Genomic DNA, 23,420 nt, shown 5'->3' on the forward strand with positions numbered 1-23,420 from the left:
TGGCACCACGTCAGGCCTATTAGTCACACGACGGTAGCAGAATCTGGTAGCGCAGGACTCACACTTGCAAAGGCAAGAAAATGCACAAGGGTGATTCTGGAGAGAAAAAGAAGTGAATGCAGTCAATTCCTTTTATCTTTCTGAACCTGCTGGGTCTAAAGCACTAGCTAAAGAGGGAGAATAGCTCAAACTGTGTAAATCAAAAGGCACCCCAAACCTCCACTACAGCTTTAAAAGCACCGGTAGCATTTTCCTGGCTGATGTTGCTAGCAGGAATAGAGGCTAGCTGAGCCCCTCAGATAAGGAAGGTTTCTCTCCCCTATCAAGTTTCAGCTGCTCCCTCCACCCCAGCCGACACTCCCGTTTCCATCCAACAGCCACCCTGCGCTTGTGAGTACCAGGGCAAAACTGAAGCACAAAGCAAAGGCTGAAGACATCCAAAAACCTGAAGTAAATAGGACTCGTCACCAAAACAGCTCCAGAGAACAACCTCTGCTGCTTTTACAAATGCTAACGAGAAAACCCATGCCTCAAGCACAGAGGAAGACCACGCAAGGTGAAGCCACCGCAGCACGGCCATTCCCACCGCCAGCAGTGTGCAAGCGCAGGACCTCGCCTTCAGAAAGGAAGAGCAGCTTTACCGAAGATTTCCCTCCAGCACCCAAAGGTGTGACACGATGGGCAGCAGCAAGCTGCAGAGCCACCGCAGCGCCAGCGCGGCCGTCAGGGCAGGATGGTTCCACCCGTGAGCACAAGGCGTGCGAAGCAGCGCCCGGCCCGCCGCCGCCTCGGCCACGGCTCATCCCCACCATGGCGGGGACAGAGCACCGGGGACAGAGGGCACATGCCCGTGGCCAGCACCGCCCCTCCAGCGGCCGGGACACCGGCCCGGGGCCGGGAGCAGCAGGATGCTCCAAGAGTCCCGCTCGCTGCGTGCTGCCTCCCCACGCGGGACCACAGCGGGGGTTGCTGGGGCGCCCGGCAGGCGCAGCCCCCCGCCCGGCACGGGGGGTTTGCATCTTCCCAGCCCACCCCCTGGTACCCCGCACCTGCCGGGCGCGCGCACGCCCTCCCGCACGCGCCCACGCAGCGCAAGAGCTCCCCAGGGACCCGCCGGACACCCCCGCGCATCCCCGCGCCGAGCGCGCACCAGCGCTGCCGCCACCCGTGCGCCCCCGCCGTGCCCCAGATACCGCACGCACCCCCGCACCCCGCGCGTGCTCCCCGTGCGCGCGCCAGGCCCTGCCCCCACGCGCGGCTCGCCCCCCGCGCACAGGTGCTGCCGCCCGCCCCGGCACAGACACGCGCGCCGCGTCACGCCTCCCGCTCGTGCCCACGACAGGCCCCCGTCCCCGTTACACTCACCCCTCCCCGGCGTGTCCTGTCCCCACCGGGGGGTGTCGCAGCCCCTCGCACGTGCCGTGCCGCCCCCCCCGCGCCCCCGCCCCCGCGCGTCACGCCGTGCCCCCACGCGCGGCCCCACCTGCTCTCCGCGCGCCCCTCACGGGGCCCGGCCTCCATCCCGGGCGCGCGCGCGCGCGGCCCCGCCGCCGCCGCAGCCACCGCCCGCCGCCGTCACGTGGGGGTGAGCGCTCGCCCCGCCCCGCCGCCGCGAACTGCACCTCCCGGCGTGCACCGCGGCTGCCCGGCACCCTCCGCGCGGCGGGAGGCCTGCAGCTCCCGGCAGGCACTGCGCGGGGCCGCGCGGTTGCCGCTTGCCAGCCGCCTGCCGAGCGCGGGAACGCCGTGAGGCAGCGCCCCGTGGGACTGGGTGAGGGGGCGGTACCGGGCCTGGGGACCGGCGCCGCAGCGGCCTCCTGCCGCCGGCCCTCAGCCCCGCCGGCGGGCACACGGGGTCTTCGCCGGCTGCAGGCCTCCCCCGGGCTGCCGTCGGCCCTCTCGGTGTTAGCAGGGGGCTTCACCTTCGCCACAGTGTAAAACCACAGTGATTGCTGAGATGGGCGCTTACCAAGCCCCTCACCGCAGGGGATGTGAAAATTGTGGTGGCAGGAAAAGAAACAACCAAACAACGCGTCCCTGGCACTGCACATACCAGCAGAGACACGCAAACGGAAAGAGGTTTCCATTATGTCACCCACGGTAAAGAGGATGTGAAAAATACTGCAGAATTACACATCCCTCCTGCTAAAAAGCAGTGAAATGAAACTCGAAAAAGGAAAAAGTGATGCTGCTGCCATCAGACTGTGAACAGTCAATGGCAAATTATTATAGGGAACAAAACCCAGATATGCTTCCAGTTGTTTGATGCCTCAGAAACCAAAGGTAGTTGCACAGTGGAGACTGCCCATAACCGTTCATCTTAATGACACACACGCTGCTTGCTGATGCTGCATGCATGAAGACACACCCCTGGGCCTGACACTTTCTATGCACGTTGTTTCACCAGGACAGTTTTACAGCAGCTTTTGGGGGGAACAGGGTTCTGTACTGCTGTTCTTAAAGCAATAATAACAACAAAATGTTTTTCAGAAGGCAATTAGACTAGGACTCCCCATACATAGTAACTGTATACAAGTGTGGAACAACTTCCAGTGTGGTTGTCAGTCAGGCAGAAATTTTCTTACATTGAACCTACTGCGCTGACTGCATGGGTTGGAAACACTGGCTGTACGTGGCATATGTAAGCCGTCTGACTACACATTCATTCTCGCAGTAAAAATACTGGAGAAGGTAAAGCCATCAAGACTACTGTGATTATCATTATACAATCACATCTGGTGATATGGCGCATGTAGATGAAGCTGATGATCTAATTTAGCTCCTAAATCAGGAATTATAAGATTCTTCTAGTTCCATAAGTCAGAAATAGCCTGGATGTTGCTTAACAGTAATTTAAAAAAATTTCTTCAGAAAAATCTCTTCTTTTCCCCTGCTTCATTATGTTGTTTTGTATATGTTACTTATAGACACTGTTTACTTAACTACATCAATGCCCTTGTCAATTCAGAGAGCATATAAAAAATCATTCCATCAAAAAAAAGCCTTATCACACAGAGCCTATAGCCACACACAGATGTGTTAGCTTCTGGGACTGCACTAGAACTAAATTTAGGAGATAATCCTCCAGTGTAAAATCTGAGGAGTACCAACAGAGGTCAACAATTGCAAGTGTATGAAAGCAGTATGTATCCTCTTGCTGAACAGTAGCAGAATTCGGAATCTCGCAGACCTGATTGCTGTTTGGGGAAGATTTGGGTGACATAAAGTCAGTTATCAACTCCATGTAATTTCTTTACTCGTTAAAATACCTCACAGAGAAGGCAGAATTGGAAGTTATTGGTAGATGTCAGACAATTTCATTTTAGGAATGAGAAGCTATTTTTAATAGAAGGGAGTGCCTGTACCCCTAGGGAAGCAGAGACCTCCTTTGGAAGATGCACTGGAACAGCTCACCTGTTTCTGGGATCAATGCAGGTGTGATATTCCACAGCTCACAACATATAGCTTGTATGACATGGTCCTCTCTGGTTTCTAAGTGCATTTAGTACCTGATTCTTTGGGTGTGGTTTCTGCTGGGTAATTTTAACAGCTCCTCCTAGGAATTTCACCCAGGATGTTCGGCAGGTAACATCTAGTCTGCAATTCATCCCCAATGCACCGTAACAACAGGGGCTACTGGGCAGCCAAACCGTGAGGTCTCATTTTTTTGAGGAGACAACTGGTGCTCAGGAAGTCTAGGAAAGGCCCAGGAAAGAACCAGCCACCAGAATTACTACAGCTTGTGGACAACTGTAGACACACTGTCTTCCTACAGTGGATACAAACTCTGCAGGGCTGTAGTCATACCCTACTTTATACAGTTGAAGTACTAGTTCTTTGTAACTGTCAATGCCACATGGAAGCTTTGTCACTTGGCTAGATGCTGACACAATCCTGAGAGCCAGACAAAAAACCAGGAGTTGATGTTTGCATGGTTGCCTTTAAGATCCCCATGGCATTTCAGCCATTTTGAAGACAGAGTAAAAATACTCCTCAGGATCAGAACTTTTGTCTGGTTTTCTGTTGTGCTGAGCAGCAGACAGCTGGCGTCCTGTTTGGATAACAAATACAAGCTGATTTCCACCTGTCATGAGGGCAGGCAGCATCTGTCACCTTTCCAGTTAGAAGATTTGTTTTAGGTAAACAGAGCATTTGTTTATCAGTGTGACACAGTCACCAGATGGAGCTGCACCCTATAGCATCACAAGAAATTGATTTAATATTTTTTTAAAAATACATCTTTTGATACCTCTGTTATTTGTATTTACTGGTAATCTGGCAATAGCATCTTTACTTTAAAAATGTAGCCTGACTTTTAAGAACCTCAAGTCCTACTTGTCATCAGTCACTTGTCATCAAATCCCACTTGTCATCAAATCCCACTTGTCATCTGGAGGAAAATGTGTAAATTACCAGAACTGTGGCTTCAAGACTCCATGTCTTACTTATGCTACATATGGAGAACACAGAGAAGAAAACACGGTGGAACTCTCAGCCTCCAGCAACGTACCCATGAGCTTCTCTTACTTGAAGGGAAAACCATTAGCTGAAGATGTCCTATGACAGTAACAGAGCCTTTCTCTTCTAGAAGAGAACATCGAGAAGACCATCCAGAAGCATGTTACTGGTGTTATTTTAAAAGGGAAGAGATGCATAAAGACTGTCAATGGAGACAACAAGGCCTTGTCAACAGTCTGTAGTACAGGACAGAGCAGAGGCCAGAAAGCCTCAACTCCCTCCTCTCATTCTTAGCTTCCATGATAATACTCCCAGAAAAAAACTCCAACTCTGCAGTTAAGGGGCAAAGCCCTGTATGGTATTTCAGTGCAGGTGCCCCCCCAGCACAGGATGACAGAACTGTTGCCGTGAGTTACGCATGCGAGGAGTTGGTTGTGCGTTGGGTACTTAGGATATCGCATCTGCCACAGAGTATTTATTTTAGCAAATGAGCATATGGAATATGTGGGCAGTTAATGAAATGTGGGAGTGTTCCTACTGCAAGGAGTTGTGTGTAAGGTCATGCATATGGCAATATTTATTCCTGCCCAAGGGTGTTCACAACATATTCCCTGGAGTCTCAGTACACAGCTCCCGCTCTCTGGAGGGGGTCAGCCAAACCCTAAACCAAGCTATACTTCGGTTATGTTGCAATGCCTACTGAAAGCCAAGGGTGACAGAAGTCAACTTTTGAATGGCAGCCTCAGCACAGCTCCCAGAGAAAACTCAGGGAGCTGTGGACAGTAATGCCACTGACACATCATGAGTGGGGAAAATTGCTACAGATTTTCCTTTCAGCATTTGCTGCTTGGTTTCTGAAGGAAGTCCAGCCTCTGCAATCATGTTGTTTGGCCATCTGCTCCTTCCTTTACTATCTCTGGAATTCAGTGACCAATTTCAGCCAACTCTGAGCAAGATGTAGAGACCTCAAAGGTAATTACCATCTCTTAAATAAAGTGCCAAATTAAGTGCCACTGTGTAAGAAAGAGGTAGATCCCAGCCCTGTTGCAACTCCTTTAGCAGCAGCTAGCTGACCATGAGGTATGTGTGCACCGCTGACCCGCCAACCATACGCACAGCTCCAAGGAACGCAAATATACGGGGGAAGGATGTGGGGGGGACAGACTTCAATAGGTTCCTTGTTCAAAGAACAAGTTGTTAATAATTTCTCTTCTGAATTTCTGAATCATGTGATTCTGACCAAAAACTGGAGATGACAATTCTGAAAAGAACCCAAAGAAGACAAAATGTCAGTAGTCATACTGTTCTGTTTTTAAGTAGTAATTTTAAACTTTATGTGGTATTTTGAAGTAGGAACCTGGTTTGAACCCTGATGATTGACGTTTGGGCACAATTCTAGAAACCAGGATAGCTTGGTGTTCCTGTTCACAGAACAGGCTATTTCTCTTAACCGCACTGGGGTCCCAGGACAACGCACCCGGCGTTCAGCTCGACCCTGCACCACTTCAGCGCTCCACCGGCCCTGCAGCAGCGCCGCCCCGCCCCCTGCACCAGCAGCCCCGCTTCCCAGGCCCCTGGCACCCCAGGCCGCTGGGGCAGGGGGCCCTCGTCCCCCGGGGACGCCCGCTGTCCCCAGGGAAGCCCTCCCGCAGGCGGCCTCCGGGCGGCCGGGCCGCCAGGACCCAGCCGGTTACCTGGGCGCCCCGCCACTGCAGCCCGCCGGGTTCGGGGCCGCCCCCCGGCCCAGGCTGTGAGGGGAGCGGGCAGGACTGACCCCGGGCAGCCGCTGGCTCCTAAGGCGACGCAGGCGCACAGGGCCGCGACTCCCCCCTCCCCGACCCCTCCCGGCCCGCTGTACCTGCTCCTCCCGGCCGACAGGGGGCGGCGCGCCAGGCCCCGAGCGGGCGGGGGTGGAAGAGGGGAAGCGGCGCCGCTCGGCGCAGGCGCCCGCCGCCGGGGCTGGCGGGGGCTACTGCGCATGCACCAGCTGGCCGCGCCGGGGGGCGGGGCGGGCTGAGGCGCCTGCGCGTCCGCGCCCTGCGCATGCGTGCAGCCCGCCGGCCGAGGCGGTGAGGGGAGGCGGCGAGGGGAGGCGGCGGTGGTCCTGCGGGCAGCCATGAGCGGGTTCGGGGCTGCGGCGCCGCCTTCGGGCTCCTCGGCTGTGGCGGGGGCCCGGAACGGCAGCAGCGACAGCCTGGAGAAGATCGACATGTCCCTCGGTGAGGAAGGCGCCTCGGGCCCGCCGCTGTGGGGGAGCGGGTGGAGGGGCGCGGGCTGAACCAAACGCTGGGGCCGAGGGGAGCGGAACGAACCAACAGGCTTTGCCGGCCCCGGCGCGGGCGGAACCAACGGGGGCCGTGGGGAGGCGGCCTGCGCCAAGTCGGGCGGGGGGTGCGGGGGAGCAGGAGCCTACCACAGCTGGAGCGCGGGGGGGCGGGATGAGAAGCTGGCTTCGGGGCCTGTGGGCCCGCCGCGGCGGGGACGGGAGGTGAGGCCCGGCTGTGTCCCCGGGAGCAGCGGGGCTCCCAGGGGCCTGGCCTTGGAGCATCGCCGTCCCTGGCTAAGGAGGAGCCGGATGGGTCCCCTTTGTTCCTTCTGGGTGTCCGGAGCAGGCTGAAGACCGGGGCGCTGCGTGCATTTGGCACCAGCCAGGCCCACGGCGCCCAAGCCTTTTGCTGGGTGGTTCCCGGGAGAGCGTCACAGGACCTCGCCTGGCACTCCTGGTTACAGAGGTGGGCGTTGTGAGGTTGCCACTCGGCTGTCTTTGCCCTTATTTTCTTCTCAGGTTTGGAAGTCGGTAATGGCAAGTCTCCTTTGTAACCCTTTTGCAGTACTTTACCAGTCGGATCAAGCGTGATGTCGTCTCTACCACATAGTTTCCTGTGACAATCAACCCTCTCTCCCTTGGCCTCCCATTGGTTGTGTTAATTGCACAGCCTCGTTACACATCTGCAGAGCTGTGTCTCTGGAGTGTGTCTGAGAAACTGATATCTGTGCAATTTCAAAGAGGTATCTCAGAGTAGATCTGGGACTATGCATTGAGTTCCCTTAACAGTTGGGGACACTTATGGTATGTTCCTGGAGTGCACCTTCCAGTTTAGTTTTAGAAAAAAATCAAAAGCCAGCTGGTTTTGTACACTCCAAGGCTGCTCCATGATGCTACCAGAGCGTGGTAGATGGGTACTATCAGGATATTCACTTCAAAAAGCAAAGTCATAATGTGAACTAGAATGTTGGCTGTAGGTTTAGCCTTTGTGGATTTGTACAGTTTTTCCTTCAGTAAATAATCTGGTGGAGTTCTTTGTTTTGGCAATGGAGATAACTCGTTAAATGACATTTAGAGTGAATGTGGAGTAGCATTACAGCATTCATATAAATCTAGTTTTATTTGTAGCACACTGAATCTTTGTTTCCAAGGTTATCAAGGTTAATAGAGTTATTGATTCCGAGTGGCCAGTTGTATTTTCGTATATTCCAATGTTTAGTGGCCAAGTTAATCTTTTGATTAGCCACTACTATGTGTTCTGGACATTGACTAATAGATTGCAAAGGGCTGTTGTGTTGTCGTGGTGATACCTTGTTTAAGAGGCTGTTGTGACCCACATCTGTCGTGATATCAAAAAAATTGATACAACATTAATCTAGGAAAACTTAAAAATCTAGATCTTAATATTCAGTATTTTCTCATATAGTAATACGCTTGGCTTTGTTGCTGGTGTGTTATGTGCAACTCATCTGAAGCTAAGCTTCCAGTTTGATAATGTTCCCAGATTATTCAGCTGTTCTAACTGTGGGTTTGATTTCTGATCTCAGGGCAGGACAGGAGAAAGCTGAGACACACTGAAGCAAACAAATGCGTAAAGTCCCAGATACCCTTCATTTCCCCAAATAAGAGAATAGCTGAAACTTAAGTTCTTCTGTTTAAAAACTTGTAACCCTGTGTGCATCAACAACTAACTTGCTAAAATGGGATTTAAGATGGAGCAGATAAAACTGTGAAGCAAGGAACTGCGGTCTTAGAGTGGTGGGTTTGTATCATGGGTACACAGGAATGGGAGCAGCTATTATGCAGAATTACATATTCTGTTCTAACAGTTTTGAAAGTCTCAGGTTTTGTGGAACATCACTTTACTATTGGTGCTACATTCAAATAATGCTCCTGGTTGAGTGCTGCTGTTGGCAGCTGCTATTTTGGAGCTGTATACCCTTTTGAAGTGGCTTTGGTTTCCTTTGTTGTATAAAAAAGGATGGTTTGGTAATCCTTGCTCCAGGGATGATCCCTTTGGTAAAGAAGATTCTATGGAAGTCAAACCCTGAGTGACATGTATCAGTATTCCTTATCCTAATAGATTTTTTTCTGAATATTCAATCATTTTTACAGCAATGTAAGGTGATTTTCTCTTAGCATTACTTCAGCACTATACAAAACACTGGATAACAATGCTGTGATTTTTGTTTGGGTTTTGTTAAAATGGTGTTTTCTCTGTTCTGTGCCATCTGAGTCCATTTGAACTCAAATGCAGTAACCTCGTTCCCATCTATCCCTGACTCAAAAAAGGATGTCGACATGTTTGTAGTAGCTCCCCGTTGAAACATAACATTTTTATCTGTTATGCTGTCATGATCTAGATGCAAGAAACAGAATTTGGCACTTTGATTTAAGATCATTAAGCTAACAGTCAAATAAAAGCCTGCCACACATCTGTTGCTTTGCTCTTGTCTCCTGAGCCAGCTATCAGGTCAGTGAAGGAAATCAAACTGGTGTGGTGTGATTTGCACTTGACAGACCTGCTGCTGTTCACTTTTCATCAGCTTATTACCTTACGTGTATTCTTAAGCTGATTAATAATTTGTTCAGCATTGTTGCCCTGGACAATAGGTAAGATGATTTTTTGGATTGCAGATACCTGGGGAGAGAAGTCTTGTTTGCTTTTTTCCTATCATGTCAACCTCGGTGAACATATGAAGATAACTGGTAGGCTGAGTTCTTGCTGTGTGATTTTCCTTAAGTAACTTAGGATGGAAGAGCTAAGTCTTGAACCAGCATTTTGTCTGGAATCTGCAAAGTCTGGGAGTGAGATGGGATTATTTTTTCTTTAATGGTGTATAAAAACTAATGACTCATTCAGTTTAAAATTTAATGCTGGGCGGAATGCCATGATCTTTCAAGCCTCTTGGGTTTTTTGGATGTATGCAACTGCTTCTCTTTTGCTAGGGCGTTGTATTATTAAGCAAGTGCTGTAAGACTAACAGGGACTGGATGTTTTATAGTGATAGTATTTCTGGAACCTTAACTTGTATGTGCTAGCCTTGCAAGGTTAACTGGTCTATTTGCCAAGACTCTTAAGCTGCTAAAGTTTTTTCTTCAGAGCTAGAGTATATCTGCAGCGTGTCAAATTCTTCATTTTTTGTTATTCTTACAGATGATATAATTAAACTGAACAAGAAAGAAGAGAGAAAGCAATATTCCCCTAAAATGAAAAGAGGACTTCAGCAGAATCGAACTCGACAGTTCAGGACACCAGGCTCCAAGTGGGGAATCCAACAGCAGAAAGGTGCCAAACATAATGTGGATTGTGCAGTATCTCTTTTGAGCTGAAATGTAACCTAATGGAATGTATGGATTGATACAGTCAGTTCAGGTGTCTTTCAAATATTGTTATGTGTAGTTTTGATTATAATTTGATTCTTTTTGATCCAATTATGTTTGGTTTTGTTTCTGGTTCAGTGTGAGAAAGTTACTGACATAGGAGCTTAGCTGCTTGAGGGACGTTAAGTCAAGGAAGAATTTACTTACTGATTTTTTTTAAAAAAAATATTTTTAGAAATTGTGTTGATACTTTATCCCTTCTCAGAGATGGATAGAAAGAGTGCTTATATCAAAGCCTGTATATTAGGAAATGGGGAGGCCTTGCCAGAGCTCAGGGCTTTGTGCAAAAGATCCAGCATATTTATATTTGCTAGGTAGAATTCTCGTAGTAGGCCTTCCCAAAATAGCTGTTTCTACAGACTGTAATGCTGGTTCTGGGATATATAAATGGATAGTGCAGAGTGTCTGCGTTGGCTTTTCTTGTTAAGAGCTTGGGACACAAAGGAAGTACTGTGTCAGCCGCCTTAGCCAATATTTTTACAGTGGAATACAAAAGGGTGGGGAAAAAAATCATATAGACAGGGAGCGAGAGAAGTGCACAGTAACAGCTTTACTTGCAGGTTCCCCGAGTTAACTGTCATCAGGTTTTTTGTGATAAACAAGGGTCATATTCTAAAATGATTCACAGGTTTTAGTCCAGTACTTGGCCAGCGCCTCTTTGAAGTATAGGCTGGTTTTGCTTACATTTAATTTTGAAAAGTACTTTTTGGCACTGGATGATCAAAACATAGAAAAGTACTGTCTAATCAGAAAGCTTACTTCAAAACAAGCTAATTAGGTGTTTAAGTTAACACATGCAATTTGTTGTTTAGTAGCATTCATTTAAAATGAATACACATCTGTCTGGTGTATTCACAGTGATCCCATTCTATTCTTTGTTTTGCTTCGTGTTTGTTGTAGCAGCAGCTGGTTGTTAGCACCTTAGAGTAAATGTCTTTGGGGATCAGTGGAATGTCCTGTTGCTCAGGGCTCAGAGGAGTTTTGCTTTTTATACAGGCCAACATAGCAGTGTTACTTGTGCATCAATTGGTGACAGTGCATCAGTCAGCCCAAGTATAAGAATATTGGTGTAGGTGAAGAGTAAGTGAATTTAAGTTGTAGATTGTCAAACATGTAGGCTTCTATTTATGACCACTGTTGTCAAATGCAATTGTTTATGATCTAAAGGGCACAAAAGAAGGAAGTATTAGAATTTAAAGTTTTAGGAGAAAACTGAGCTGCAAATATAAAACTCTAAAGACGACCGTCTTGGCAGCTATTTTCCTTCCATGGAACCCTCCCTCCTTGCTTGCCCTTGTTCTAGGAAAAAGCAAAAAATTTTTTGTAAAATGGGCTTGCGGCATGTTGAAACATTGTGAATAGCTTTAACTGCTCCTTCCTATACAACTCTACACATTTTCTGCTGTTGAAAGCAAACCTCTTTTATATTGTTTTTTGAGCAGAAGATTAATTATTCTGAGCATTCTGCTTATTAGTAGCTTATGACCAACAGATTTATTGCTGCTTTGTTGCCATTGAAGTTACTCTGATAAGTTGCAAATTCTCAGTTGTTTATGGACAGCTACAGAAACCACAAATGATCAACAGAATTCAATTCTTTGCGGTTTTAGAAATGGCTGCCAAACTCTGGAAAGAAGCTAGGAACTTGAGCTAGTACTCTTTTAAGCATTCGGGGGGAGAAACAGAGAGAAGAATATGGTTCTTTAAATAAAAGTTGTCCTTGGTGATACACAGAATGCAACTGCACAAAACCCTGTGCAGCCTGAGCTAACTTTGAAGTTGTCATTTTTTTGAGCAAAGATTGGTCCACAGAGCTCGTAAGGTCCCTTTCAGCCTAAGTAACCCTGTTTCTCAGCTTTTCTCTTTGAAAAGATTATTTGCTAACCACCCACAAAATGTGGGTACATAGCAGTTTCTCCATGGCAAATTTATCTAAGCTGTGTTTTGGTCCATAGCGTACTTCATGTGGTGGCTCCTGCCTCATGAAAAAACACAGATTTATTATCGATGCTATGAAGTCAGATATGTCAAAATTGATGTGTCTGTTGCTATAGCGCTGACTCCTTAGTCTTAAATTTATCTTGCAGTCTGAGGTTGTAGAGGGGATGATACTCGGGGGTAAAACTGAAACATGGTTGTTATTCATAGTGTGAGGCTAAGTGGCTCCAGACAGGGTTAACCAGACCCTTGTAACTGGAGATCTGAGATGTTTATACTACAGACCTCAGACTTAAAAACCTTTTATATTCAAAGGCTGCTTTCCATTCTATTTCATGCAGACTGCCATGCCGACTTCTAATTGAAAACACTTTAAATGTGATGTAATTCATACGCTGTTTAATATGGTGGTGTGGGCCAATTGCTATGTTCTTTTTTCTTAAGTCATGTCTTGGGAACCACTGATCTAAATAAATAAGCTTTGAAGTTGCTTTTGTTCTTTTTTTTAATAAAACTGGTAATTTAAAGTTTGCTGAATGGGTAGAGAGCTGGGGGTTTATTTTGGTTTGGTTTTGTATTATTCAGTGCTTGGTGAAGTTCCATTTCGGAGTATTTTGGTAGTTTTCTATGCCAGAATTAAGTTGTCCCTGTAGACATGTTAGCAGCAGAAATTAATGCAATGAACTAGAGCAAAACTGTGATCTATACGAGGAGCTGATTATTGTTGTGCTAGGGCTTGGGCCAGACCTGCTAAAATAACTGAATGACCAAATTGTCTTAAAAAGTATAGTGATAGGTTCTGCTCTAAGGCTTGAAGCCTGCAGCCAAATAACTTGCATTGCCTGCATAGCATCTTAAAGCAGTAAGCTTTTTCTTTGAATAATAATTGTTGAACTTCTCATGCTTGTTGCAGGTTATGGTAAAAATCGTTTGGGACGGAGGAAGAAGATAGCAGGGAAGAAGCGTTCTTATGGAGTTATAACCGGCTTGGCAGCCAAGAAAGCAGTGGGTTCACACAAAGGAATTAGTCCCCTGAACAGACAACCACTTAGTGAGAAGGTAATTAATGCAGTTCTAGTGGTTTATGTAAGAGCAGATTAAAAAAAATTAAATACAATGGCTTCAGCACAGTGTTACTGCAATATAAAATGGAAACATCTGGTACAGCCTTTTATTAAATTAGGGATGTGTTAGCTGAGTTCTTGTTTGTTAGAGGGGTGGTTAATGACTAGGTTGAAAGTTGTTTTAACACTTAATTGGGTTGCAAGTGATGAAAATTGAAGTACAGAAGTGTGTTCTGTGCAAGCATGGAGATAGTAACTGTATTTTTACAAGAAAAGCTCACTTATTAGGATGTCTTGTATTTGCATTGCTTCGTTACAAACCAGTGATTCAGCCAGCATCCAGACCTTAAGCATGTACAAAAATGGAAGCTTTTGTAAAATACTTAACTCCATCAGTAGGCTCCCTCTTCTGTACTCCTCCAGTGTATTGTCTACTCAATCTCATTCAGTATTGTAGGATGGGGATTGCTTTTGGATTTGTGAAGAATAATTTTAAAGATGTGTGAAGCATGTATTTTGTCAGTTTAGGGAGATATAATAACCAAAAAGTAACTGCTAAGCTCTTGGGTTTTGTTTTTGGTGGGGTTTTTTGGTGGGGGCCGGGGGATGGGGGGGGGAGGGTAGCCTGGAAAGGAGGGGAATATATATAACTCATGCAAGTGTAGAAGTTATTTTCAAATTATACTAGACTGTGAAAGGTAGGCAAAGCCAAATGTATTCTCTATGCAGTTTGTAAATTGGAATTGAAGGAAAAGTGTTTGTGCACAGTATACATATATGCTATGTATGTTTACTGTTTTTTAAGAATGCACAGAGGAATTACCCTGTTTTGAAAAAGAAAACAAACCTGCAGAGACAATCTGAAATGCAGAGAAAACAAGCTCCAGCCCTTAGGAGGCCTGCCCCACTAAATAGAAGGTAAAATACCAACTCTGCTTTCTGAACTGTTCTTGACAACTTTCCAGTGAGCCTTATTTGATGGGACTGAGTCCAGGAGAAGATGGTAGGTACTAGCAGTAGTAACACATTCAAGACCATCATGTGTATGAAGTTCTACAAATTTGGAAGCCAAGCACAGAACAAATGTGGTCTCAATACAAAGCCAGATATTTATTACCATGTAGAGCACTCTGTTTGTGAGCACCTGGTATTCTGCCTTCGTTTAAATCGTAGGCAGCCTATATGGAAATGGCCAATCTGGATTTTGGTAGCTTTGAAATAAAAGCCATGGGTTTCTGAACTTTCTACATAAAATGCCTTTGTGGAAGCTGGTGCCATCTTCAGTTTCATGGAAGCTATTGCATGTTTTATTTGTGCTGGAATTAACATGCCTGTTTTAAACTGCATCTTAACTGGTGTCCGTGATGAAAATTCTTACTATGTGACTATTGTAGAAAGTGTAAGCAAACTTTCTTTATACATACCAAGACTTGTTTTACTTTAATAGGCAACATTTAAAGTGCTGGAGGATACTGAGTGAAGTAAAAAGCAGAGTTAATGACCATACTGTCCTGTGAAGTACGAGTGTTACGCTTCCAAGTAACATAAGTGATTTCTCCATTTGAGTAATGTGATTTTTTCCTAGTAGATGAGCAGCTTATTGCAACTGAAATGTTCAGCCTCAAAGAGGCAACGTTGCAGATGTCCTTAGGGATGTAGTGGGCTCTAGCCTGCCTTCTGTCATAGTCTCTCTAAGATGTTATCTTTGGAGCCTTTGATAACTATACTTTAATAAATATTACAGGAATAACATGCCATCCACTTTTGCCAGAATTGGAAACAAACTAAATCAGCAGAAAGACACTCGTCAAGCAACTTTCCTGTTCAGAAGGGGCCTGAAGGTAATAAAAATCACTGAAAACAACAACAAAATTGTGCCACAGGTTCTAAGCTAACCTATAACTCTGATATTAATGAATCAACTCTGAGTATCAGAGCTGAGTAGAAACTTTAGGTGGACTGGGAAATAGGCACGGGTTCTTCTAGGCGAATGTACTTGTCCTTTTCAGTTACTGTAACCTATTGAGTCTTGCTTCCTGTTCCAGTGTAGCCGGACTGTTCAGAGGGGCATGGAACTTGTCAGAATGTTTGACGGTAGTTGCCACGTATTAATTTTTCCTTTTAAAAGTAAATGTTGGAAAGCACTGTACAGCTTGCAAAAGTTACCTTTGGGTGAAGGTTAGAGCAGAAATGTGTTTTAGAATCTGATTATGGGGTGGTTTGGGGTTTTTTTAAACTTTTTTTGGGGGGTGTGTATATATTCTAGTTATTTAAGTTATTATTTTAGTTACCTAAGTATTTTTTAGTTGTTTTGAGTAAGATAAAGAGAATAGAGAGTGTGCAGTGCATGATAAGGGGTGTTCTCAGTTTTCATTTGTACCCACATTCTATGTCTGCCATTGTTGTGAATGTAAGTAGCTGTTGTCTTCCATCCACGTGGATTGTGGAATTACGGACAGGATCAGGAGGGAGAAAACCAAAACCAAAGTCCTCTAAAACAGTAGTGAGGCTTAGTAGCGTATTGGATATTATGTATGTTAACATTCATCAGGTTAGGAACTAGCCTGGTTTTTCTTGCTGGCCTGATAACATTTTGGTGTACCTTGGTAAAGTGTATGTTTGCTGACATGGTCCTCAAAAATGTTTCCATCTCTTTATTGGTTAAGTTACTGTCATTGACAATTTTTAAATCATTTTGTGTTCTTAAAGTAATTTTTTCCCAATGTCTTACAAAGGTAGTTGTATAGCTATCTTTGAAGTCTCTGAAAGTACAGCCCCATTCGTGCAGAGCATACAAACAGCTTTAAATTTCTGTTTTTTTAACTGCTATATTTCCAGCTGCTACAATGGGAATTGAAGCAGTATTCAAATCCAGTGTCTGTATTGATGTGTTTTCAGGTGCAGGCCCAAGTGCAGTCAACAGATGATCTTGATAATCAGACAGTAAAGAGAACTCGTCAGTAAGTATTTAATTTGGAAAACTTCAATTTGGTTACTCATGATTCTTGTTTTAGCTGTGGCTTCCTGGCTATGATAATTGAATGGGGTTTTCCCCCCCCCGTAGGCATCAGCTGAGTGACAGTGAAAATTATCTTCTGATTTAACCAGGAGGACTTTGTATAAGATGCTTGCAGGAATGAGGGGGAAGGTGGTAGCTTCAGAGGATCAGACTAATCTCTACCACTTGTGAATACTGCATAGACTGGAAGAAAAATTCAAATGTCAGTGTTCTCCTGAGCTCTTGAAGTAATTTCTATTTTATTTTAAAAAAATAAATATATATATATAAACCTATGGAGCAGTTTGGAAGTAAACAAGGCACGCCACAAGGTAGATACTTGGCTTTCCGCCCACGTGTTCTTCCCATATCATTCTGTGCCTGTTAGGCTCTTAGCCTGTTGTGTTACTAACAAACAAGTTGCCGAGTTGTGTTACTAGCAGCATATGCCACAGACCTGCAGTCTGCCACCTCTGGTTTGCTGTGAGGACCATTATGGCCCCATCTGTGACAAGGAAACCGAATGTTCTAAAGAAGTGAACATCTCAACCAGTGCTGTAGTTCTGGTACACCCTGCCAGCATGTGATGTAGCACTGACCTGAATAGGTTTAGATAATGTAAAAAAATACAAGAATCAATAACCAAGCTTCTTGTAGATTGTTTGACTGCTTGTGGTGTTCATACTGGCCTATATTCTGAAAGCTTGTACATTCTTTACTAGCCAACATTTTGGACGCACATTTAAAGGTATTGAAACTTCTGCCACATTTTTGTAAGTGATTTCTGTGTTTTCAAACTAGATGGCGAACTTCTACCACAAGTGGAGGGATTCTGACTGTGTCTATTGACAACCCAGGAGCAATCATAACCCCAGTGTGAGTTTTCAGAAAAGTTCTGAAATGTTCTTAAGTAACTGAAATCACTGTTCTGAGCCGTTTAGTAAGTTCCTTGCAGATAGTATTTCAGGTGATCTGAAGGTCACAGCTTTTTGCGAAGATTTCTAAACCTGCCCCATTTCCGAGCTATATTTGTATTAACATCACAGCTGGATTTCACAAGGCATGTCCCAGTTGGGGGCTTGTTGTGGTGTATAAAGTTGAAGAGTGGTGGGCTGATAGATTTTCATCTTGCCTGCCTTTCCCAAATCACTGTATTGCAGCTCTTTTCCTTCTCTATCTGAATGAAAATGAATGAACATCTAGTTGATGAGTGATGGTAATAGTTCCTCCCTGATTCATAAAGATATTGCTGGAGTTGTGATTAAAGAAAGCATTGCTTTATTTGTCTTTGGGAAATTGATGGTACTGTTGTTTCTTGAGGTGTTTTATTTTAAAAATCTCTTGAGTAGCTCTTTCATTAGTAGCATTTTACCTATAAGGAAGACTACCAATTGTTATTTTTTGTATTTGTGGGAATAATTAACCGCAAATGATGCGTTTGTCAGTAGGAGAGAGAAAAGATAAGATGGCTTCCGGCCGGGACACTTGCTGTCTGAAAACAATTACAAATGGTACCCTTTATAGTTCTGCTTGACTTTTACCTTCTCGAATTTGTGCCTTCCAGCTATTCATCCAGCCTGATCAAATGGCTTGATGAAACATTCATAATGCTATCTGCATTAAGGCTTTATTGCATAAAACATATATTCACTGTGTCCTTTGTAATATTCTTCTTTCACAGTTCCCAGAAATTACGATTAACTCGTACTCCTGTGCCACCATTTCTGATGAAGAGGGACCAATCTGAAGAGAAGAAGATTCCTAAAGGGGTTCCATTGCAGTTTGATATCAATAGTGTTGGCAAACAGGTAAATGCAGTTTCTTTCCTTAACTGTGGAAGTAATTCCAAGACAGATAAAAGCCAGTGAGCCAGGCACTTTCCTCCTAGGCTCACTAGTGACAGAAAGAGGGAACTAGTGTCTACTTCTTGTTTCCACTTCTGGTTCTTCCATTAACTTGCTATGTAACTTCAAGCAAGTACCTAAACTCACTGTTCCTGTTCTTCTACTTCATGTCCTGCATGCTGACATGCTTTAAATGGGATGTAAAATGTTGACTATTTCTGAAAGCCTTCTGATGTTCCTGCTGTGCTTGAATCAACAACCGTGTATAATTCAGGGATGAGCTTCTTGCAGTTGTGTAATGTGCATGGAACCCTGACAGCTGAATTTATAAGGCAACTTTTGCTATGCATCTAGGAAAAAAAGTTAAATGTGATGATGTAAAGGCTTGAAAGATGAGCAATTTTTCATAAGTTTCATGAAGGCAGGCAATTTGGTGCAGGAATCTTGGTGCTGTCATTGAAGGAGTTCTCTTATAATCAGCTCCTTACTACCAGCTGTAGAAAACTACATGAGGTCAGGGTGTCAGTCCGGATTTGTTCCTTCCATGAATAAGCAGTATGTCAAAAATAGTCTGCTACTGTATTGTGAAAATAGTTGAACTTTTGGACTAGATTCGAGTCTAGTGCCTCAACTGGATGGACTGGAAAGCAACCTGCATTAACATGGTTAGAATGCTGCATTTGTTGAAGTTGCATAGAACCTGTGTGGGGGAAATGAGTGTAGTGAAAGCTCCCTTTTTCAGTCCGTCCTCAGTTCAACTTACAATATTTTGAGTAGACTTTCAGTTTTGACATTGTACATTGTGTACCATGTATTCTTAACAAATTCTGAGAAATGCTAGCTCTTGATGTATAGTCCCATCTGATTTTTTAAATGATGCAGGAAATAATGAAATCAAATCAAACTTCATTTTTGGGGGTTTTTTTGTTTGTTTGTAAATCAAAGTAAGGCAATTAAGAATTCAAGTGATGATATAAAATGAGGAAAAAATTATTCTTCTCTCTGTTACCTTGATTACATTAACCTAACATCTTTTAAGTTTATGGTTAAAAGACTTTATTTTTCAGACAGGGATGACATTGAACGAACGTTTTGGGATCCTGAAGGAACAAAGAACAGCACTGTCGCAGAACAAAGGAAGCCGTTTTGTAACAGTGGGTTAACCTGACAGATGGACTTGAGCACTGATCCCACCTACCTAAGAAACTGAGATAAAAGTGGGCAAAAGAACACAGCATATGTCACTGAAATTCTCTAGACTTTTTGCTAAAATGGTGGCAGAACTATCTCTCTTTATTACTTTTACTTCAAATGGTAAAAGATACGATGCCCTGAGGGGGGAAAGTGGGGAAACTGATCTGCTGGAGTGGCACCATCACCTGGTTGGAAAAGATTACATGGCCCAGCTGATGACAAACACAGGTTTTGGTTCATCTTGCAAACATGAATTTTAAAAGTTTTGGGCTTGGGGTTTTCTTGTTGGGGTTTTTTTTTTGTTTTATTTAGGAGTGCTCAGTATCAGTTCTTTGACCCCTCTGTTATGGTAAAGATTGTGTAACTGTTTCATTACAAACCCCATTTTAGGGTTTTTTAGGGACTGGCTATGAACTTTCCTTTGGACTGCAGTTTGGCACAGAGCCTCAGTCCCTGAATACTTTGGTAGTGATGTAGCAGCATTTTTCATGGGAGCATTGGTTGTACTTCTTTGTGCTTTTGAAGTTCAATTTTTTTTCCTTTCTTGAAAACTTAATGTTTTGCATCTTCACTTTTTCATAAATAAAGCTATTAGTTGAGACCCAAAATATATAAAGGGGATGGGGACTATTGTACTCTTATCCTTAAAAGTTTCTAGATCATACTGGAGGAATACTGCACAGGCAGTATGAGAGTAATTTATATTACAATTAGCTCAAGTTCATCTTCCTCCTCTGCAAATGGAGTATGCCTGTCTCCTATTTTTTCTTTAAACTTTTGCTTTCTATTTGTTTTTTAAGTTGTTTTTTTTCCACAAACTTAATGCAATAACTTCATATTTTTGAGTAATTTCATAGGAATAAATGCAACAGTTTACAGGGAAGTCAGTGGTATGGTAGAGTTCCTTACCCTCCCAGACAGAATTGTTATCTTTCATACCTTGCCCCAGAGGGTTTTCTCTGGCTCTTAGAAATAGCCAGAGGCAGGCAATCTAATGGCACTTGTTTGTATATACCAAAGAGAGTAAAGATGTGAAGCTCATCAGAAGTGGTCAGACATCTTGAAATTGGCTGAAAGTAGGGAACATTGCTGGAGGAAAGCCCTCAGTTTGCCAGCATGTGTAAGGCATTAAGCAAGAGCATGTAGTCACTTGCTTTAAGCTTAGTTTTGTGCCTCAGAATCTGCAGGATGGTAACAACTGAAACATCCTCAGCGTCTATTTTTATGATCCCTAAAACTGAGGCACCTGTTCAGAATTGCTTCCAGACCAAGAACTGATGAACTTAACACTGTTCTATAGCAATGAGATTTAGGTGCAGTTAGGTTGATTGGCTTGCTGCATCCAGAAATGTTTATGGTCTTTGAAGTAGGTTTAATTCCTTTTATTGTTCTTGAAGAATTTACATTTGACTTCTTACAGAGGTGGTTTCCTTGCATTTTTATCTCAAATTCCAAGTTAACTAGCATTTACCAGGAACTTCAACGTTGAAGAGCATTTGACAGTAGAAGGGCTTTTGTTTGTACAGCAGTTTTAAAGTCAGAGTGCATCCTGATGCTATATAGTACTTAAACCCTTATTTTTAATGTTGAAAGATATACCTTAGCAGAAACAAACTAAATGTAATGGTGTTAAGAGATTTTTCTTAATTACTAGTAGGATTTTTTTTTTTAAAAAAATGTCCCACTGTTAGAATTTGAGTAGATAAAGTGGTGTCAGTCACCTTATTTCAGTGTATACATTTTCCATGTGCCAGGATGCAACAAAAAAAAATCTTTTGCATCAGCACAGATGCAAAACATTGATGCAATGCATCAAAAAATGCTAGTTTGTATTTAATGAGAAGATGCTTTACACTGTACCTTTTGGTATTTTTTGGAGAAGTTATTACATTTGATCTATTCTGAAGCTGTTAATTTTTCTTTTTTTTTTTTTTAATAAAAAGTTACAGTTTCATACTGTCTTGTTCCTGTTATAACCACCTGGGCGATACATCGGTTATGTGATTTTCTGGTATCCTTCAAGGGCTTCTTAATTATTCAATTCTTATTAAGCCGCTATTTGGTATATTGTTTGGAACATTTAATTCAAAGAGGGCTTGCATTCATTGCCCAGCTTAATAGCCTGAAAATTGAGCACCGTATAAGCTCACTTGCATTTAAATGTGTCAGCTATGAACCTATTTTTCAGTAGCACCGTCTAATTTAGTGGATTGGCGTGATTATAGTACCAGCTCCCTTAATCTTCGGCCCAAGCACTGGTTTTCGTGTTGCTGGAGCATGTCTTGCTAGCAAGAAGTCGCTGCCTGGCGTTGCAGGATCAGCGGGAACGCCCTGACGGGCTGCCACAGTCACGACGGTGAGCGCGGTGCTGGCCGGAGGCTCCGGTAAGCAGTGCAAGTGCTGCTGTTCATTGATGGTGCAGGAAAAAATTACAGCCTGTAGGTACCAGTGGTAAGGTGGTGCCTACAGCCCTTGTTCTCCCTCGCCAGCTTCAGGCAGCCTGCGGACACGCTACAGTTGCAGCGTGAGCAGCAGGCCGGCGCTTTCCCGGAGCAAGGTGGGCATTTATTCGGACGCTGCAACGAGTGCGACTCCTTAAGGATTGATGACATCGAGGAAAAGACACGGAGCAGTTGGTACTTTTCCCTCCTGGCTCCCGTGGCCCGTTGTGCGGCAGCCGGCGGGGCGTCGCCCCCCCCCCCGGGCGCCTACGCTTCCGGAGCTCGGAAAGCGTGCCGGCACCACCGCCGTGGCCGGGGGCAGGCGGGCCCCCTCGCACGCCAGGTTACCCCAGGCGAATGGAAAAATGACGCCCCAAAAGAGCTGATTTCGGGTTATTTTGACGAGGCGCCGCGCGTCCCCCCGCCCCCCGCCCGCAGACGGGCGGCTCGGCTGCGCGCGCGCCCTGTCACGGGTGGCGCATGCGCGCGCCCTGCCCTGCCCGGGGCTTTCCCGCGCCTGCGCAGGGGCGCGCGAAGCCGGAGCGGCGGCGGGCGGCGGGCGGCGGCGGCCAGGGGAAATGGCGGCCGCGGTGCTGGCGGCGCCGGAGGGCGGCTCTGCCGTGATGCCAGCGGGGAACGCGGCGGCTTGTTCTCCGCCACCCGGCCCTTCAGGCCCGGGTTCGTGGAGCCGCTCCCTAGATCGAGCCTTAGAAGAAGCGGCGGCCAGCGGTACCCTCAGCTTGAGCGGCAGGAAGCTCCGGGACTACCCGCGGGCCAGCGCCGCCAACCACGACCTCAGCGACACCACCCAGGCCGGTGAGGGACGCGGCGCCGGGGGGCGGGGGGGCCGGCGCAGCGGGGAAAAGAAGGATAGGGGGAGAAGGGGAGACGACTGGCCCTGCCTTGCCCTCGTAAGTGCCTCGGGGCTGGGGGCAGCCGGTGTGGCGGGCCCTGGCAGCTCCCCATCGCGGGGCGGGGGGGTGGGGGGTGGCTGTTCTCCCCCCGCCGAGAGTGAAGCTGAGATCAGTTTGCTGCCTCCTCAGTAACTTGAAGCTGGATGCGCGAGGAGGAGAAATTTCCTCAGTGGATGTTGGGGGGGGTGGAGCCCCCCTCATTCTCTTGAGGGGTGTGGGGGGGATTCCCTCAGCGGTGGCGGTGCCCGCAGGACTCACTGGGGCCGCTTCTCCCTCACGTTCCGGCCGCCCCCCTCCGCCCTTCCTCCCCCGGCCCGCGGCGGGACGGGGAGCCGGGGCAGGGCTCTCCGCCCTTCTCGGCCCCGTGAGATCGCTCCCTTCGTTGAGTTTTTTTTCTTTGTCGTCTCTACTCTAGAGGTGTTTCCCTTCTTGGAGGCGGTTTTAAAACGAGTGATGAGGCTTTTCTCAGTACTGCTGCGGTTTTAGCCAGGCATGTTCTTGTTATGATGTATGTCTGTGTGAGGGTGTGTGTGTTTATACCCATCTATATGCGCCCTTGCCATCTCTCCCCATGTGGTGTTGGCAGGGGCAAACAACTTTCCAAGAAGGGCTGTCAGGTGTGCATGTGCCAAAGACAACTGTTTCTTCTGCTCTTATGCTTCTATTATGGTTATGACACCCATAAGCAAAATATGAAAGCTACTGTTAACAAAGTGATGTTCTTTTTTTTTTTTTCTCCTGTATGATACAGATAAAAAGATTAAGGATTTTTAAGAAATATTTTACAAGGTGTAGTAAGCAATAGTTTTTTTCCCCCTCTGCTCCTCAAATATGCACATAGCAGTAGATTAAAAAGATATACTTTCCTTGTAAGCACTTGATGATAAGCAAAACCATGTTGGCAGAGTATGTTTACATA

At 45.6% G+C, this 23,420-nt stretch overlaps 3 protein-coding genes across 28 annotated transcripts in view; 2 read left to right on the forward strand and 1 right to left on the reverse strand.

The window, feature by feature from the left end:
* RUBCN (rubicon autophagy regulator) overlaps positions 1–6,416 on the reverse strand; it is a 32,428-nt gene extending 26,012 nt beyond the window's left edge. For 2 of the 7 annotated variants that reach the window (XM_055816738.1, XM_055816739.1), the window contains exon 1: positions 6,317–6,411. Coding sequence is in view for 1 of the 7 variants with exons in the window: in XM_055816742.1 (XP_055672717.1) it covers positions 1,484–1,521 (38 nt within the window). In the remaining 6 variants the exon portion in view is untranslated. Of the gene's footprint in view, positions 1–1,365; positions 1,452–1,483; positions 1,625–6,316 lie in introns of those variants that run through there. The other 5 variants (XM_055816741.1, XM_055816737.1, XM_055816740.1 and 2 more) reach the window with 5 other exon arrangements.
* An 84-nt stretch (positions 6,417–6,500) lies between these two features.
* On the forward strand, positions 6,501–21,100 carry FYTTD1 (forty-two-three domain containing 1). Of its 3 annotated transcripts, none has more exons than XM_055816749.1 (10): positions 6,501–6,677; positions 9,362–9,433; positions 9,882–10,013; positions 12,960–13,105; positions 13,916–14,028; positions 14,855–14,951; positions 16,009–16,070; positions 16,910–16,984; positions 17,790–17,916; positions 19,024–21,100. In XM_055816749.1, the coding sequence occupies exons 1-10, from the start codon at positions 6,575–6,577 to the stop codon at positions 19,027–19,029; spliced, it is 933 nt and encodes a 310-aa protein (XP_055672724.1). In that variant the 5' UTR covers positions 6,501–6,574; the 3' UTR covers positions 19,030–21,100. The 3 variants fall into 3 exon arrangements, with proteins under 3 accessions (XP_055672724.1, XP_055672722.1, XP_055672723.1); XM_055816747.1 differs by having other exon boundaries at positions 6,502–6,677; positions 19,020–21,100; XM_055816748.1 differs by lacking the exon at positions 9,362–9,433 and having other exon boundaries at positions 6,504–6,677; positions 19,020–21,100.
* A 1,013-nt stretch (positions 21,101–22,113) lies between these two features.
* LRCH3 (leucine rich repeats and calponin homology domain containing 3) overlaps positions 22,114–23,420 on the forward strand; it is a 68,320-nt gene continuing 67,013 nt past the window's right edge. For all 18 annotated transcript variants that reach the window (XM_055816950.1, XM_055816959.1, XM_055816954.1 and 15 more), the window contains exon 1: positions 22,114–22,403. In XM_055816950.1, the coding sequence (XP_055672925.1) occupies positions 22,166–22,403 (238 nt within the window). In that variant the 5' untranslated portion in view covers positions 22,114–22,165. The remainder of the gene's footprint in view (positions 22,404–23,420) is intronic.

The sequence above is a fragment of the Falco peregrinus genome, chromosome 12, assembly GCF_023634155.1.
Source record: "Falco peregrinus isolate bFalPer1 chromosome 12, bFalPer1.pri, whole genome shotgun sequence".
NCBI classification, from domain to species: domain Eukaryota; kingdom Metazoa; phylum Chordata; class Aves; order Falconiformes; family Falconidae; genus Falco; species Falco peregrinus.